Raw genomic sequence first — 18379 nt, forward strand, 5'->3', positions numbered from 1 at the left:
ACTCCAGCTAGAGTCGGAAGTGTCACTAGAAGCACACGTTGGACTAGAACTAGCGGTGGGGCTAAGGCTGGTCGTACGAGTAATCCTCTGCCCGGGGTGAGGGCGGGGGCCGGGGCCGGGCTTAGGGGGGCCAATGGAGTACCAACCATTATAGGTCTTAGTAATGGTGCCATTTATAGAAAGCCTATTCAAATGGTGGTTAAGGACAGCATCATGAGCCCAAGGCAAATCCCTATGTTCCTTCAAAATAAACCTACTTATTCCCCCCTCATCACAACAACCCCCTTCCTCTTTCAACTTCCTTATTGCATCCTCAATCATCTACACATAATTTCATGTTGCAATTACCAAAAAATACATAAAAAAAACTGTACATGCAAATATGCAATTAATTCATAGTAACATCATAATCAATTAATCATCATCATAAGTATATGTTCAAAATGCATGATTGAAACAAGATTTGTAGAAAATGGGGAAGCAAATTAGTAGTACCCATTGATAAGTGGGGTGATCAGGAGTGTGGATTGTTGTGGGGACTGATTCTTGAAAGAACTTGTTGATCAAGATGGTGTGTTGGAGGGAGAGCGATTTAGATGGAGATGAAGCGATGGCGCATTTCAGCACTAGCGATTTCAGGTTTTCAAGTGCGCGGCCGTGGGCGCCGGTGCTTGCAGCTGCATGCGGCGGTGGCGGTGGTGGCTCTCGCTGACTCTTCATTTTTTCACTTTAATTTTTACAAATTTACTGTCTTGAGACGACATGTCCTTAAATTATTACCACTAATAGCACTCCACTTTACTTCTCTCAATAAATATTACTCCCTCCGTCTCATTTTAGGAGTCCCGATTGAGTTCGGCACAGATTTTAAAAAATACTATAAAAGAAAGTTGATGAAAAAATAGTGGAATATGGGTCTTACTTTTCTATATTAGTTTTATAATAAGATATGAGTAGAAAAAGAATAGTAAAATGTTGGGCCTAATACCATTTATGGAGTATTCTAAGCGATACTCTTAAAATGAGACATCCAAAAATGATAAACCAGAACTCCTAAAGTGGAACGGAGGGAATACTAGTACAACTTTCTAGAAAAAATGTTAAAAGTTTTACTAGTAAATACAGCTCGAGAGAAAAAAAAGAGTTCTACTCCTACGTAAGATAGTACGTACTAAGTAGTATTTCCAATGATAGCATTTTGTTACATCTATATATCTATATAATCTATATATCTATATAAATATATAAAGCCAGAGTACATGGCAAGGAAATTTTCCCGCCCACTTTCATAAAATATTGATAACTATATTATAAAATTGTATCAGCATATAATATACACTATTAATATATGACTGATTTGATATAGAGAATAAAAGATGTCAATTTGTCAAATCACACTCTTTTTATCCATTGGATAAAGCAAGATCAAGTGGTCTCTCTCAATTTTTTTTATTGACCAATGGGATTATGTCATTTGTTATAATCTCATTAGTCAATAAATATTTTATTTATTATTCAAATATCTTTTATATATTAAATTAAATATATATAAAAATTATACCAAAATTCATATTTTTTCATCCTCTACAAATTGAGATCACATTTGCTATAGTTCTATTAAAAAAATATATCTATTTTTCTCTACGTATAATCTTTCTTCTATATTATAATTTCTCTTTTTTTTAAAGAATTTATTCACCATGGATGATGAGAATGAAATGTTCTCTAATTCCCAAAATTTAAATTATTCCAAGATTATTTGTATTTTATATTGCAACTTATGACTTTTATTTATTTGTTTTAATTTATTTTGTCATTTCTTTATAATAAAGCCCTATCTATACATACATAAAAGCGAAATATCAAACAATCCATTTTCCCACTCAGTTTCATGAAATATTTTTTGACTATATTATATAAGTCTTTTAGTATATATTATAGAAATTTATTATAAGATGTATGATATGATAGATGCATGTGAAGGGTGTGATTGAAATGAGTAATAAGATGTTACTCCATAAAATCAATGATCAATGAATAAATTAATGTAATAAATGACACAATCTCATTGGTTGATAAATATTTTTTTCTTTTACATGCTGAATCCAACAGCTAATGGCATGAACTCTGAAAAAAAGCAAAGTTGATTAGCCTCTATACTAACAATCAATCAAATCGTTCTTACATAAAGAAACTCTTGTCATGTTGAGCTTTGGTGGGAATTCTCAAATTGGGATCCTCTCTAATGCAAGGTTTTTTGAGAGCCAAAACCATTTTTTGAGATAAAAAAAATTGAAAATAACCCCGCATGTTTTTCTATATATAAACCACTTGCATAGACACAGATTCATACACAATCATTTTTCTTCTCTTTCATCTTTTTTCTACCGATTATTTCCTTCTCTCTAAATCTTCTTTCTTTTTATTATTGAGCTATTGAACAATTATATTTTTATAAATATTGCAAGTGAATTTATCGGCATAAGAGGTTAGCATTAATTTTCTTCTCTCTAAACCATCTTTATTTCTATTGTTGATCTACTGTAATTTTTTGGGCATATATTGCAGGTGAATTCATCACATGAAGAGGTTAGTGTCATCTTTCTTATCTCTAAATATCTTTTTGTTTATGGTTGATCTACTGATCGTATTTATGTTTGATTATTTTGCAGTGGAATTGATCGCCATGAGAAATGAAAAGCTCTGTAAACTGGTTTTGCAATCATGAATCTTCTACTATCTACTTTTGCTTCCGATTTATAAAACTAATCATTTTTATGCTTTTGCAGGTATTGTAGGTTAAATGATACGAATGACAGGAAAAGCAATATGAACTGGTTTGTTTACTTAAATCTCATATTATCTAAATTTCTTCTGTTTTATTTTTTGTTTGATTATTATATTATTAGTTAATTTATTTATTGTCTTGCTTTTACTTTTTTTTTCCTATCTATTACTCCACTTACATATTTCATCCTACCTACAGTATAAAAATGATATTATATCCTATATTAACAATTTATATTCTTCGGAGTTTTCCAGATAGTTTGTTCTCACATAAATCTTCTTGGCATCATTCACATGATCGAAAAGAAGAGCATCATTTACACAGTTGTCTTTAAGCCAGCAGTCTGTAGAAGAAAAATATGATTTATTCAATGAGTAGTATAATCTGCTGCTAGCCTGCTATGAAATTCTATTTCAGAATTTGTATATATATCACAACTGAATGAACTAATCATATTATATCCACTTACCCGTGTTGAGATTTATATATTGAGTAGATTGAAAAGAAAATTAAGTGTTTTGTGCCATCAATTGCATTAATTACTGATTGACTGATTTTCAACTTTTCATTGATAAAATAAATTATACTATATGGAATGGAATATTTATTTAGCTTTATTGAAAGATGATTTGATTTGAGAGCAGGAACATTAATTAGTGAATGATGTTTTTGTAAGGTGTAATTACTTATCAATCCCCAAATGCATTAAATGCTGATCGACAAGTTTTTGGGAAAAAAAATATTATTTTAGTAAATGATACAAGTTAGTCACATTTTCTATTGTCAAAATTTCTATTCATAAATTCAGATATACTTATTTTAATATTCATAAATTTGGTTTATTTAATGATTATTAATTTGAATTTATAAGCATGTGTATTGAAAACTTACTTTGCATTTGCTGTTACTCATTAATAAATTTTATAGTCTCAAATTTAATATGTTTGCATGTATCGATCAATACAAATTTAGATTTTGCATGATGCATGCAATCATATCATATTTATTTTCCCAAAAGTTACTCAATGATGTGATTGCATTAGTAATCATGAATTTGTTGCATAAGTACTTCAGAATAAAATATATAGTTCTAAAATATTAGCATGCACTATATATCAATTTACCATAAATCATTCAGTACATGAAAATATAAGTATATACTCCCCGTTCTCAGAATAATATATGTGCTTTTTATTCTCAATGATGTGATTGCATTAGTAATCATGAATTTGTTGCATAAGTACTTCAGAATAAAATATATAGTTCTAAAATATTAGCATGCACTATATATCAATTTACCATAAATCATTCAGTACATGAAAATATAAGCATATACTCCCCGTTCTCAATGATGTGATTGCATTAGTAATCATGAATTTGTTGCATAAGTACTTCAGAATAAAATATATAGTTCTAAAATATTAGCATGCACTATATATCAATTTACCATAAATCATTCAGTACATGAAAATATAAGCATATACTCCCCGTTCTCAGAATAATATATGTGCTTTTTATTCTGAAATTCCAGAATGATGAATCAAGAGCTGATGTACTCTATACATCCATCTATATATATACATATATAAAAGTCAAAGTTGTGAGAATTTTTGTTTTCCTACTCAGTTTTAGGAATTTTTTTGAGTAAATTGTATAAATCTTTTAGCATGTATTATAGAAATTTAATTTAAGATGCATGACATGATAGGTTGTTATTGAACAATACACATACAAAATATGAAGATGTGTTACTGATGTGATTAACAAGATGCTACTCCATAAACCAATAATCAATAAATAAATCAATAAATCAATATAACAAATGGCACAATCTCTTGATAAATACTTTTCTAAATTTCCATTTATCTTTTATTTATTATATTAAACAATAATAAAAATTATACCAAAATTTATAATTTTTCATCTTCTATAAATAGAGACCGCATTTGCTATATTTTTCTTATTAAAAAAAAATACACCTCTATTCTCCCCATATAATCCTTCTTCTCTGGTTGTAGTTTTATTTGTTGTTCACAATTACTATTACTAATTTTCATAGTATGTTTTGAGGACCAATAATGTATTTTCAATTTCGCATTTCAATTATTATGTTGTTTATTATTTATTTTATAATTTTTAGTTTATTATTTATGGTATTTTTTTTATCAATTCAATGATAAATATTTCATGTAATAATATTATTATAAAAAAAATAATAAAAATAAATATATAATGGTGTGGTTGAATAGTCACTAATAAATCATAAAAAAGGTATAGTTGAGTTGATGGACATAAAGCATATCTTAAAATATTATAATCATTCTCTAGGATTCTCTTATACATATATGATGCAAAAAGTAAATTGTCCATTATACGAAATAAAAGCTTGATTGATTGAATGATTTACAATCAATCAAAGATAATAAAAAAGTCCAAAAGTTACATTAATTATATAGCTTCTTTAAGAAGTTTTGCACAAAACCTAAATAAAAGGCAAATGTATACATTGAGCCAATCCTTATAGATTTTTTAACATGTGAGATAGAAATAAACCATTGGTTAATGACATAAAAAGATTAAAACACATGGTTCAATACATTTTTGCATAATTTTCAATTCTACATACTTCATATTAATGGTTTTAAGAAATACAAATGCAGTTAAAATACAATTGAAAATAATCATACAATTCTTTTTTGCAAATTGGCGGAAAGTCTTTTTGATTTCCTCCCAAAACTTTCTCCGAAAATAACTGTTGCTTTACATGTTCATAGATTATAGATTATAAATTATAGATCACATATAGATATATTATAAATTATAGATTAGCAAGAAACTTATAATGATTTTTTTTAATTGTTTTTTCAAAATTGCATTTATATTTCTTAAACCATTAGTCAATAAAATTATTTTAAAGAAACTACATTTATATATAGCTCATAAAAAATATGAATGATGATGATAAATGGATGTCAACCAATGGAGTACATAAAGCTGCAAATCAATTTATAAAGGATAAAAAAATATGAATTTTGGGCGGGATGTCCAAAATTAATGTGTTTCAAAGTAACATACTCCATTCGTCTTAAGATAAGCGAATCATATTCTCTTTTTGGGCGGGATGTCCCACTATAAATGAGTCATTTTCCTCTTTAGTAATTCTATCTCTTATTTTATTCTCCACCTACTTTATATGGAATTAAAGAACTTTTTTCAGTTAAAAATACTTATATATACATGGAACCGCGCATCGCGCGGGTGGAAAACTAGTTCTTTAATAAACTAGCCTCACTAACTCATAAAAAAAATTGGTGTCCTACTGGGAATGTAAGGGTTCGATTCGGTCTGTGCGTTACGGGAGAGAGGTCAAGGCCACGGTGGACATATGTGAATCCGGACTTGGAGAGAGGTCCGCTGTATCCAGAGCGAGCGTTATAGTGATAAACTGCAACAATATTTTTTTACAATAAAACCATCTTTTAATAATAATAATTGACATTTATAAACTACTTACTCGCTTGTCCCAATGTAGTAGGAACATTTTTTTTTTTTGCATGAAATTTAAGAATTTGATGTTTTAAAGTTAAAGTGAACAGAGTAAAGTAAGAGATGAACAATTAAAAGAAATGAAAAGAAATGAACAGAGAATAAAGTATGAGAAATGATAAATTTTTTGCCATAAAAGCAAATAATTCAACTGTCTTGGGACAATCCAAAAAAAGAATACGACTTAACTAACTTGGAACGGAGTATGAAAATGATTTTAATTTTAATCAAATGCGTTAATTGGATTATTACTACTTCATAAAGAATAGATAGGGATATCTATTTAAATAATGTAATTTTAGATAACATTAACTATGTAATAGTATTTGACATTTAAATTAATGTAATTTTGAGTTAGTTATTTTAATTATATAAATAATGATAATTAAAAAAATAAAATTGAAATTGGATGATAAAAAGCACGAACTACAAAAATCAAGTGGTGGTGTGGAATTAATAGAGTGGTATATCGACGCAGAATTTGAAGAAAATAATGATGTGACAAAATTATGGCCTGGTTTGAGGTATGAGTTAAGAATGCTCTTTCATAATTGAATAGATTAGTTATACTAACTAATTAAATTTTTGGGTTGGCCAATGGAGACTTTTTGATAGTAACCCACTAACAAAAATTCCATTTTGAAGCACAGGAAAACACAAGTAGAGAGCATAGATCTAATTATATGAAACATATAAAAACAATAGATTATTGAGGAATCATTTTTATTAGAAACCAAACAGCAGCCTAATTTTTTTTTTTAAATCTTTGTTTATTTGCGTTTTTTATTTGTAGTTTTTTTTTTCTCGTTGTATTATATTTTCCAATGATTAATACAACGATGAATTGTTCATTATTAGTCTATTTATTAAATACATTTGTAGGGAAAATTAAATAATATAAAAAATAATGATGTAAAAATGAAATGTTGAGTTAGGGAGAAATAAGGGAGAAATAAGGGAGAAACCAATGTAGCACTTGGAGCATAGATCTAATTATATGAAACATATAAAAACAATAGATTATTGAGGAATCATTTTTATTAGAAACCAAACAGCAGCCTAATCTGGAAGTTGAAGCCCCATATACATTTACAATGAGTCCATGCTGTAATAATTACAGCAAAGTTGAAGACAAACAACAACAACAACAATCACCACAAGAAAAATAAGCCAAAAAACAGACTAGTGTAGGTGTAATTTTCACCATTTACTTGAGTAGCATTTTGTAGCTTTTCCAGCAGCGAAATAAGGCTGGAAATGTTTCACGACTTCCTCGTACGTCGGCCTCTTGTAGTCGACTGCCTGCTCAACGACGTCTTCGGGTGTAGCCCATTTCCATTCTGAGAATTCTGGATCTGTTTCACCATTTGCTAAATTGATCTCACTCTCTTCTGCTGTGAATCTCATCAGAAACCTGTTCGTTACAACGAGACGAGGTAACTTTTATCAACTAAGTCATTGGTGAGGATGTACACTATATCACCATAGTGATAACATATCATTCAGTCGCACGCTAGTGCTCCAAATTTGCAACGAGACGAGGTAACTTTTTTCGTGCAGAGAGACATCTCATTAGTGACACCACATAACTAAATATAGCCTAGGCCGTTTTGCATCAATAAGAACTCAGAAAATCAAGATTTCTTGTTTGGTGGCGCGTGAAATGTAAACGAGAAGTGCTTGTTTAAGTAGATCAAACCATCTCAAAATCGACTCTTCAGCATTTGAACAACACAAAACCAGAAATGAACAAATTGGAAGATACTAAACATGTTAACCAAATGCAACGAGCCATGAACTTACCATTTTTGTGCCTGTCCGTGCCATTCTCCACCCCAGAGTCGATTCACTTTTGACTTTACAGCCGGAGGGAAGTCATACGTCAGCCATTCTGGAACCTGATGATTCATTCACAAGACTTGAGAAACGAGCAACAAACTTGTTCACACTTTTTAAGCCAAGAATTAGCATCAGTAGCTCGTTTCTTCAATAGTTATCGCATATTGAGAATGAACGAAAGACACGCTACTAATAGGCCTCCAACTCACAACTTGGAAAAAAAACTTGCAGAAACATTCAATAAACCAAGCAAACATCCCAGTAACATGACATCGACTCTAACAAACCTCGTCTACTACTTCAGCAGACACGACTCCAGTTTCTTCCCTCAATTCTCTTATCGCTGCAGACCTCGGTTCCTCTCCTTCTTCAATACCACCCTATGAAAGTTATGCACAAATTCTTCACTTGACAATGCATATTCAGATAAAAAATCAATGTATTCGAAGAGATTTTAGTCATATAAATCGACTACCAGAACCTTCCACACAAGCAAGCTCAACAAACAGAAGCAAGCAGACGCTCTCAGTGGAATATTATAGCAACTATCTTCAAATTGAAATTTAAGTGAAAAAACAAAAATAGTCACAAATAATGCTCTATTTCAAAGTTCAAACTAACTGTGGCTTTACCTGAGGCATCTGCCATGCTCCTGGAACATTAAGTCTAGAAGCCACAAACACCTGCAAATAATTAGACAGACATTTAGATATCAATTTGAGTTTATATTTACAAAATGTTAAAAGGGGATTTCCTATTAAACATGGGCCTAAATAAAAATCAAGAAAAAGAGAAAGAAAATACTCCAAAAAGCATATAAAACCCCAACTATTAGAGGGTTTTGGGATAAATCAAACAACTTCAGAAATTATCACAACCACAAAAAAGAAACAATTTTTCCATCAAATTGTTAGCAAAGGAGCTTCCAACCATTGAAAACTATTTCATCTTTTGAGCTATCAAATGAAAATCACATGAAATCTCTCCATACCCTCATTATTCCTAATCAAACAGGATAAAAAGATTGCATTTTGATGACATGAAACAACAAAACAAACTGAAAACCAACCACCCATTATCAAATCACTCAAAAACTGCACAAACACCAACACCAACACCAAAACTAAATCAAGAACACATTTTTTTCCCATGACAGCAACAAAGATTGTGTTTTTCTTCTTTATCCCTTTTCTACTTACCATATTATCATCATTGATGAGACAAACTCCAACGTTAGGGCGATAGCCAGAGGGCAGACCCTCCATTGTTTCTCTCTCCTTAGCTGAATTTCACCTGTGTCTCCAAATTTGAGAGAGAGAATCTCTGGAAAAATACAGATCACTATCAGAATATCACTTTAGCAGAAAGTCAAACACCCTCTTTTCCACTGTTTTGAATGTGTAAGAATGAGCTGATGATGACGTGGAGTGCGTTGAGATCAGAGAGACTTTTTCGTGCGCATCCAATTCTTGAAAGTTTTTTATTTAATTAATTAACTTCAATATTATTATTGCTAATTATTTAGTGGAAGAAAGATACGATGATGAATAATCTAATCTTATCCTATCTCTAATTCATTAATGTCTACTTCATAATTGCTGATTTTCAACCATTCATTTCCACTGTTAATATTAAATTTCAAGAGCCGTTTCCCCTCAAAGAATTGATACTATGATTCTTATTTATGGTCACTTTTTACATATAATATTTTTTTATTTTAATACTATAAATTGTTTGGTGGGAATCTCATATTTCCTATGGGTTTTATAGAAATTGAATATCAACATAAAATTGTGATGAAAAATGAAAGGATTAAAAAAATAAAAATCCAATACTCTAATTAAAATTGCAAGTTGCCGTTGAATGGATTGGTATATTTAAAGATTTGGTTGGAAGTGGAAGAATAAATAAAGGTGAAAAGTGGTGGTGGGGGAAAAGGGTGGCGTTGACATTTGAAAAGTTAATGGAATGAAGAATCTTTATACTGATGGAATTTCTGTTCAGTTGCATTGTAATTTATTAGTATTAATTACTTATGATAAGGTTACTAGTAATTTTTTTGTTTAATAGAAATGTATAAAAGTAACAAGTTATGATAGTCTTCTTCAGGTGCCATATCTGAAAAGTCATCTATTTTCCCCTTTGACATTTTTTTGATATAAAGCTCCACTATTTTTATAATATAATCTCCATACAAGTAGAACCCAATTTTGAATTGAACATCAGTATGTTTTTAAGATTATTTCTCATAAAGATATTGAAATATTTATCTTCTAATTCAAAAAATTCCCATGAAATATGAAAATACCTTTTCCAAGGGACTGAATTTGGGCCCAACCTAATTTGGGCTTAGCCCATGTATCAAAACATTTTACTAGCATGAAACATTATGTGTAAATTAAAGGTGAATCTTTTTATTTTGTACTATGATGTAATTAAAAGAGTAATCTTTTTAATATTCATTAACATTTATAGATAGGTAAAGGGCCCAACTATTGACAAATTGGCTGTGGAATTCTGCCTTCAATAAGAGAAGATGACAACATAAATGCTACATTGAAAAACAGAGAAAGGAAGAGATTTATAATGCATTGGCCTCTCAAGATTCATGATAAAATCATACACAATTGGATGAATTGCTCTTGGTTGATAAAAGAAGGGAACCTACTGCTTCCCCAACTGTCAAGAACAGACCATCAGGCCTTGTCAACTCTTTCGCCTCGTCGGATCTCTGGAGTTTCTCCATCACCTCCCCTAATGGATTCACCAACACAAGCTGTGAACAAAAAGAAGCAAAAGTTACACACAAATTATACTAAATCATCTCAAATTTCAATGAACACAAAAAATGTTGCTCACCTCCAAGTTTTTCTTGTCCAATGCCATCCTCAAATCCTTGAAAAATGAGACCCCATTTGTGTCTAATGCACTCACAGCTGACAAATCAAGAATCACATATTTGAGTTGGGATTTGTTTTTGGAGTCATCATTTTCTGCTTCATAGTCTTGAATCCATCTTGTGACCCTGAGAAATGATGGTGAAATGTGATGTGTTTTGTCATGAAATGTTTGATGATTTGAATTTGAGTTAAAAAAAGCAACCTTTCTTTAAGGTAAGTTGTGTTGGCAAAATTTATAGGAGCATCAATGCTGAGAATCAAGAAGCCGGGGACGTTGACAGCCTCTCTGTAATGCTGGAGATCACGGTATATATCCGTGCCCGGTATGTTCCCCAGCATCATTGTTTTAGGCCTTGTGATCTGCATCAGAATCTTGAAGATAGACAATCCAACCTAAACATACATATGTTACTTTTTTTTTGTAAATTTGGTTAATTTTCACAAAATTATATGATGATTGTGAGAGAGTTGAGTAGTAACTGCTATGGCAAGGCCTTGCTCAACTGAGATGAAGAGGACACCAAAGAAGGCACAGAGCATGACTAGGAAGTCGAATTTGTCGATCCTCCATATCTCACAGGCAGCCGGGACGTCTATTAGGCCTATGACAGCCGTGACGATGATGGCCCCCAAGATGACATTAGGAGTGTACTGGAAGAGTGGCATGAGGAAGAGGAGTGTCACCATCACTGTCACTGCCATGACTATGTTAGACACCGCGCTCTTGCAGCCCGCGTTGTGGTTCACTGCTGATCTCGAAAATGCACCTATTGGAAATGTTGGATTGGTGAATTAGTACAATTTGAAGATGATTGAACTAAATTGGTGTAATTGAATTTAATTGAATTACCAGTTGTGACATAGCAAGAAGTGGAGGAGCCAACTATGTTCATCAATCCAATAGCAATCATTTCCTTGTTTCCATCCACTTGGTAATTCTTCAATGCAGCAAAAGTTCTCCCAACTGCAATTCCTTCCTGTTTTCACACATTCCCATTTCAAGATTTGATTTTTAATATTGGAAGTCATAAGTTATACTAATTATAACAACATGGCACTTACTGTGAGTGATATGATGCCTGTGACAAGGCCGGTTTTTGCCACGAGGGGCAAGTAGCTACCGTGCAAACGCAACATGTTCCACGAAGGTGGATTGAGCCCTTCCTGGAGCTTCCCAATCTACCAGATAAACAATTTATTCGTGTAACAAGAAACGTATAATAAGTCACTTGAACTAAACCTATACCGCGAATTCGAGATTTTTATTTGAATAAAATATGAAATGTGGATGAATACTTACTATAGTGATGCCATGATTTTGAGCTTTCATTGCAAAAACAAGCAATGTTGCAATTATTACAGAGACTAGAGGGGCTCCAGCTGACACCCAAAATAGTTTTGGTTTCCTCATGCTCTGCATAATTAATTAATGACCATCACATATTGTCTAATTTACAGAGAAAAGTCATTTATATCACGAAAAAATTGATCAAATTCTGATCAATGTGACAATTGAAATAAAAATTAAAACTTTATAATTTAATATTTCTTGCGGGACTAATCATGATTTGATCAAATTTCATAATTTAATTATTCCTATAATTTTAAAATTCCATACATTTCAAGAATAAATTAGGGGTTAGCACCAAATAAATTAGGGAGTATTTTACTAAATCAACATTAAATATTTTCTGTACTAGGTGATCACTGTCTACAATGATTGATTAAAGATAATTCAGTTTTGTAGGTTTGCTCACTTTATTAGACTAGAAAATAGTACTCCTATTAGACTAGACTAGCTACAAAACAACAAGTGATAAAAACAAATATATATTCCTAACTTATTTAGTGGCCTTCATTGCTTGGACAAATGAGCTACAATTATATCTGAAAAAAGCGATTTCTAAAGCTAGATATAGTCCAAAATTAGAGGTCTACACCTTTTGACATGTCTTCTTTTTTTACACTCACATCTAATCTACGAAAATTCATTATTTTTATATCAGTTACCACATCATCCACCCTCTTTAATATATTATCCAAAGTCACAAGAAGAAGATAAAAAAACTCATAATGGAGAGAGAGAAAAGAAGAGTTTTAATACTCACAATATGTCTTGCCATAAGCAGCAAAACTAGGAAGCAAAATCCCATTAATATAGTTTGCCATGACCACTGCAACCAAAATCAAAACCACAAAAATGAGTTAAAACTAGTGGTAAGAAAATGATACAAATCTTCAGGTTTAGCATGCTTTCTTTACCAAAAAAAAATAATACAAATCTCTCTCTTAGCCCCATCGTGCTATTGAGTCGTATTCATCTTCTGATCGTCTCAATCTAGTTCAGTCATTTTCTAAAAAAATTAACACACTTTATTATCTTATTTTATCATCTACCTCTTCATTTATTTATTACTATATTCTTTACTCACTTATCTACTTTATTCTGCATCTATTTAACTTATTGAATAGCACAATTTATTAAATCTCGGGAGCAAAAATTATTTGAGACAAAATGACGTGCCAACATGTGCAAAATTTTCCTTACACCCTTGAATTTGTTTTGTTACATTTGTTTATTAGTATATAAAGGAAAACATATCAACTTTTATAGGCATGGCAACATTGACTGACGATGACTTTGATCACTCAATCAATCTATTCTAACTTTAAACCAAATATTTTTTCTTATAATCTAGTACTCCTTCCCTCCCAAAAAGATAGTCTCACTTTGACCCGACACGGGTTTTAAGAAATGTAATGAAAAGTGAGTTGAAAAAGTTGGTGGGATGTAGGTCCTACTTTTAAAGTATTAGTTTTATAATAAAATGTGAGTATGAATGAGTTGATGGAATATGGGGTCCACTACAAAAAATGGTAAAAGTGAAATGGAACAAACTTTGTGGGACAGACGGAAATGGAAAAATGGGACAATCTTTGTGGGACGGAGGGAGTAAATTATATACAAAATAAAAGTTTAATTGATTATTTTTCTTGCATAATAATTTTCAGAAAAATGTTAACCTCATGTATGTTGTGAAACACAGAGCTCATGACAGGAACTATGCCCATTTTCTTGGTGAAATTCTTGATTCCAAGAAGGCTCTTGAGCTGCTGAAGGGAGACTATAATGGCAGCTCCCGCCATAAATCCAATCAGAGTTGCTTTCGATAGAAAATCGATGATAAATCCAAGCCTGCATAAAAACAAAACAAATGTCATTTAATTGAATTTATTTATTTACGAGTCATTATTACTGTCTGTTTCTTTCATCAGGAACCGAATAATTAATGACTGAGCTGCACTTATTCATGTAGTTGAATTTAATGTTGTAGTTGAAGAAGACATGAATCAATCCAACCTTAAAAATCCCAAAGATGCTTGAAAGAGTCCAGCAAAAAAGGTGGAAGAGAATGCAAGCTGAAGAAACAAAATGGGGTCTTGAGATGGTGAGACTTCTCTTCTCAACATATCTCCCATGATCAACGAAGCAATCGAAACCGGGCCCACCGCAAGATCCCTTGAGCTCCCGAGTACAGCATATATCAATGGCGGCACAAAGCTTGAATCTACAAAACGTATCCAATCCAAACCCGAAAAATTCATTAATGCATGCATACACAAGAGAGGAATGAAGCCTTTTTTATTTTAATTACTTTAACCAAAGGTAAAATTATAATTTTGAAGAATCAAACTAGAGTACTAAATGAGAAATTATGGCATTTTCCGACTCAACTCTAAAGAAAGGAGTAAAGTACTGCAAAAGTCCAACAATTGTAATTTTAACTAGGGGTAAAATTGTAATTTCCAATAGTCACATCAGATTATTACAAAATTAGAAAGAGTGAACTACCAAAAAGCAGTATATGGTGAATGTCACTTGCATATTTGGAATACCAAGTAGAAATTAATAGCACCAAAGGTATATGATGAAGAACTTTATTACATTTGTTGTACTTTTCACTATTTTTGGACATTTTTGCCATCTGGTGCAAAAATGTCTAAAAATAGTGCAAATAACATTCGCCAGATACCTTTTTTTAAATAATTCATGGTATTTTCCGACTCGACTTTAAAGAAACTCGACTTTAAAGAAAGAAAGGAGGAAGAAAGTACTGACAGAGTCCAACGATCGGGGGGAGATTGGCGAGCTTGGCGTAGCTGATGCCCTGGGGGATGGCGAGGCTGGCGATGGTGAGGCCGGAGACGACGTCGGATTTGAGTAGGCCGAGGCTGTACTTGGGGGCCCACTCGAGGATGGGGAAGACGTATTGGGCGCCGAGGATGAGCTGATTCCGGGAGGACTGGCCCTTGAATCGGCGGAGAGGGTCGTCGGAGAAGAAGGTCTCCTTGAGGCGGCCCTTCACCTTGTCGAGGGTGGTGCGCGGGGGCGGCGGCGCCACGCGGTGGAGCTCCGTGGCCATGGGGATTTCGATGGAAGAGGGGTTTGGTTCCATGTTGGTTTAATATTAGCTAGTGTACAAAATTACCCGCCCAACTTGGCTATGTTAATACAATGAAGAGAGAGAGTTTTCTTTTCTACAATTTGCATGGATGAGAACTGTGACTCTGTGTCAGGACACTGCATGCTTCGCTTCTATATAGAGAGGGAATAGACAAGGAAATACATAGAGGGAACGATCTTTTTGGTCCACGAACTTTGTCAAAGTATCATTTTAGGTCCGTGAACTTTGAAAATATCATTTTAGGTCCGTCAACTATGAATTAATATCATTTGAAGTACTTTTTTACTATTTCCAAGTTTTTCTGGACGAAAATACCCTGAAGGGTATTTTAATAAACTTTATCAGATACTCATATTTTTTATAAATATCTTTATTATATATTTTTGACGAATTTTATAAATATGATTTAACCTTCAATATTATCACTTTTTAAAAGTGACATGCAAGAAAAGTTTCTTCTTCAACTTTTTATAATTAACGAATTTTAAAATATTTTAAAGATATGGATACTCGTAAATATTAATGTCGCAGTCAATAAACGATACTTGAATATTGATATACTGATATTATTTTTAAATAATATATCAACATTCAAGTATCGTCTATTGACCGTGACTTTGATATTTTACAAGCATCCATACCTCAAAAATATTTTAAAATTCTTTAATTATAAAATGCTGAAGAAACTTTTCTTGCATATCACAAAATTAAGTGATAATATTGAAGGTCAAATTATATTTAGAAAATTCGTTGAAAAATATGAGTATGTGATAAGTTAATTAAAAGTATGTACCCTTCAAGGTATTGAGGGTATTTTCGTCCATAAAATCTTGGAAATATTAAAAAAGTTTTCGAATGATATTAACTCATAGTTGACGAACCTCAAATGATATTATCAAAATTCACGGACCTAAAAAGTTCGTGGACCAAAAAAGTTCGTGGAACAAAAAAGATGTTCCCTCAAATACATATTACTTTTCTAACATGTTCTCTCTTACTTTACCTATTTTGCATTGAAATCTGTGTCATTTCAAAAGTTTCTATTTTGGGGGGACTGAGGGAGTATGTAATAATTATGTCCACGATTTAAAGTCTTATTTTGATTCAGTATATGTTTTAATAAATGTGACGGAATGTGGATGAAAAAAATTAGTGGAATTCGATTCTCACTTTTATACAATATATATTTATTTTATAATAGAATATGAGTGTAATGAAAAATGTTGACATTATTTCATGGACACATACACTTTTTTTTTACCGTACGTCCCATAAAAATATACTACCTCCGTCCAGGGACGGATCCAGCATGTATCAAGAAGGGGCAAGTGCCCCTCCTCCATTTTCCTCACATATATATAATTTATAGAATATAAAATTTATATAGTTTAATTTCTCACTAATTGCCTCATCTAAAATACTTGAATTTTGCCTATGCATATTTTTGCCCCTCCCAATATAAATTCCTGGCTCCGTCCCTGCCTCCGTCCCACATTAAGTGTCACATTTTGTCATTTCGGTCCGTCCTACAATAAGAGTCACATTTCACTTTTATCATAAATGAGAAGTAGACCCCACATTCTAATTTTATTATAAAACTACTATATATATATAAGTGGGACCCATAATCCACTAACTTATTCGACCCACTTTTTTTTTACATTTCTTAAAACTCGTGCTCACACTAAGAGCATCTCCAATGGTCGGCTAGCGACCGGCTAGCCGAACCATTGGAGTCGGCCAGCGCTAATTCGGCCAAAATATCGGCGTTCGCTGGCCGATGCGCTGGCCGCCATTGTGGCGTGCCGATCGGCCAGCGCCGATTTTCAATTTTTTTTTATTTAAAAAAAAAAACCTATATAAACGCGATTTTCTCTCTCTCTAAATTTCTGTACAAGAGCAACATCTAACGATGGACAACAACAACTAGGCCCCCGTTCGGCTAGCGGCAAACTATAACGGATTCAAGGCATACTAACATTTTTGAATGTATTTTTTTAATAAATTAGTGAGGAGTAGAGTGGGGCGGTGGCTCGTGTGTGGAAGCCCGGATTTTTTTTTATTATGTAATTTTTTTTATTTTTAGTTAATGTATTTTTTTTTTTTTATTTAAATAAAATTAACGAATTTTTTCCGTATATATGTCGTAAATTTAATTCCGTATTGTGATTTTAATTTCGTAAATGTAGTATTTTTTGAATTATTTTTATTGCGGCTGGCCTATGGCTGACGTAAATCTGATGTGGCAGGGAGAAAAACTGCTGGCCGATTTCTGGCCGAAGTACCATTGGAGATGCTTTAAATATGACACTTAATGTGGGACGAAGGTAGTAACATTTTTGTCCGTGGAAAATTATCATTTTTTTATGGATGGACCACAGATAAGTACAACTTTTGATCGTAGATGAAAGTAATGACATATTTCAGGTGTCATGTGGAGCATATAAGGTATGAATTAATTAATGGTTGAGTTAGACAAAGTAAATGGTAGTAGTAATCTCTTAGTAATATGTAAGTCAATTTAGCTATTTAGTGTTATACACTCCACAGCATAATAGTATTATACCAATGCTGAATTACGATGTGACTGATTATAATCAGCTACCTAATGCTACTAGTATATACTGTACTTACCAAACTACTATACACGGTTAAAAAATAGACATAAGTTAGTACTGCGTCAATATTGATGGGACGCATTAATTGGTCATGAGTATGTAATTATTAGCTAAATTAATCGACTTCACTCATTTGAATTATTGGAATTAAATTAGAGCTTTTTCCACCAAACAATTATCATCATCACGCTTTTACTCAGAACAGAAAAACTAATTATTATT

General features: G+C 32.1%; 2 protein-coding genes across 3 annotated transcripts; both read right to left on the minus strand.

Moving 5' to 3' along the window:
- Positions 1–7354: 7354 nt before the first annotated feature.
- On the minus strand, positions 7355–9540 carry LOC125211871 (nudix hydrolase 25-like). 2 transcript variants are annotated; one of them, XM_048111817.1, is made up of 5 exons: positions 9373–9533; positions 8806–8856; positions 8461–8553; positions 8138–8232; positions 7355–7748 (listed from the first exon to the last, which is right to left on the minus strand). In XM_048111817.1, the coding sequence occupies exons 1-5, from the start codon at positions 9436–9438 to the stop codon at positions 7535–7537; spliced, it is 519 nt and encodes a 172-aa protein (XP_047967774.1). In that variant the 5' UTR covers positions 9439–9533; the 3' UTR covers positions 7355–7534. The 2 variants fall into 2 exon arrangements, with proteins under 2 accessions (XP_047967774.1, XP_047967775.1); XM_048111818.1 differs by lacking the exon at positions 8461–8553 and having other exon boundaries at positions 9373–9540.
- A 1128-nt stretch (positions 9541–10668) lies between these two features.
- LOC125215085 (probable sulfate transporter 3.3) lies at positions 10669–15656 on the minus strand. The gene is made up of 11 exons (XM_048116396.1): positions 15194–15656; positions 14435–14642; positions 14098–14269; positions 13182–13247; positions 12374–12487; positions 12136–12252; positions 11924–12050; positions 11554–11840; positions 11276–11466; positions 11033–11198; positions 10669–10949 (listed from the first exon to the last, which is right to left on the minus strand). The coding sequence occupies exons 1-11, from the start codon at positions 15528–15530 to the stop codon at positions 10791–10793; spliced, it is 1944 nt and encodes a 647-aa protein (XP_047972353.1). The 5' UTR covers positions 15531–15656; the 3' UTR covers positions 10669–10790.
- Positions 15657–18379: the final 2723 nt, after the last annotated feature.

The sequence above is a fragment of the Salvia hispanica genome, chromosome 3, assembly GCF_023119035.1.
Source record: "Salvia hispanica cultivar TCC Black 2014 chromosome 3, UniMelb_Shisp_WGS_1.0, whole genome shotgun sequence".
In the NCBI taxonomy this organism is placed as follows: domain Eukaryota; kingdom Viridiplantae; phylum Streptophyta; class Magnoliopsida; order Lamiales; family Lamiaceae; genus Salvia; species Salvia hispanica.

What these genes read in the sequence shown, in the direction of transcription:
- LOC125215085 (XM_048116396.1), bottom strand. Translation starts at nt 15,530, where the DNA reads ATGGAACCAAACCCCTCTTCCATCGAAATCCCCATGGCCACGGAGCTC. An exon ending in CCCCCCGATCGTTGGACTCT is followed by an intron (nt 14,643 to 15,193) that starts GTCAGTACTTTC and finishes TACGTTTTGTAG; the next exon opens with ATTCAAGCTTTGTGCCGCCA. An exon ending in AGCAAGGCCTTGCCATAGCA is followed by an intron (nt 11,467 to 11,553) that starts GTTACTACTCAA and finishes ATGTATGTTTAG; the next exon opens with GTTGGATTGTCTATCTTCAA.
- LOC125211871 (XM_048111817.1), bottom strand. Translation starts at nt 9,438, where the DNA reads ATGGAGGGTCTGCCCTCTGGCTATCGCCCTAACGTTGGAGTTTGTCTC. An exon ending in TCATCAATGATGATAATATG is followed by an intron (nt 8,857 to 9,372) that starts GTAAGTAGAAAA and finishes AATTATTTGCAG; the next exon opens with GTGTTTGTGGCTTCTAGACT. An exon ending in CTGCTGAAGTAGTAGACGAG is followed by an intron (nt 8,233 to 8,460) that starts GTTTGTTAGAGT and finishes ATGAATCATCAG; the next exon opens with GTTCCAGAATGGCTGACGTA.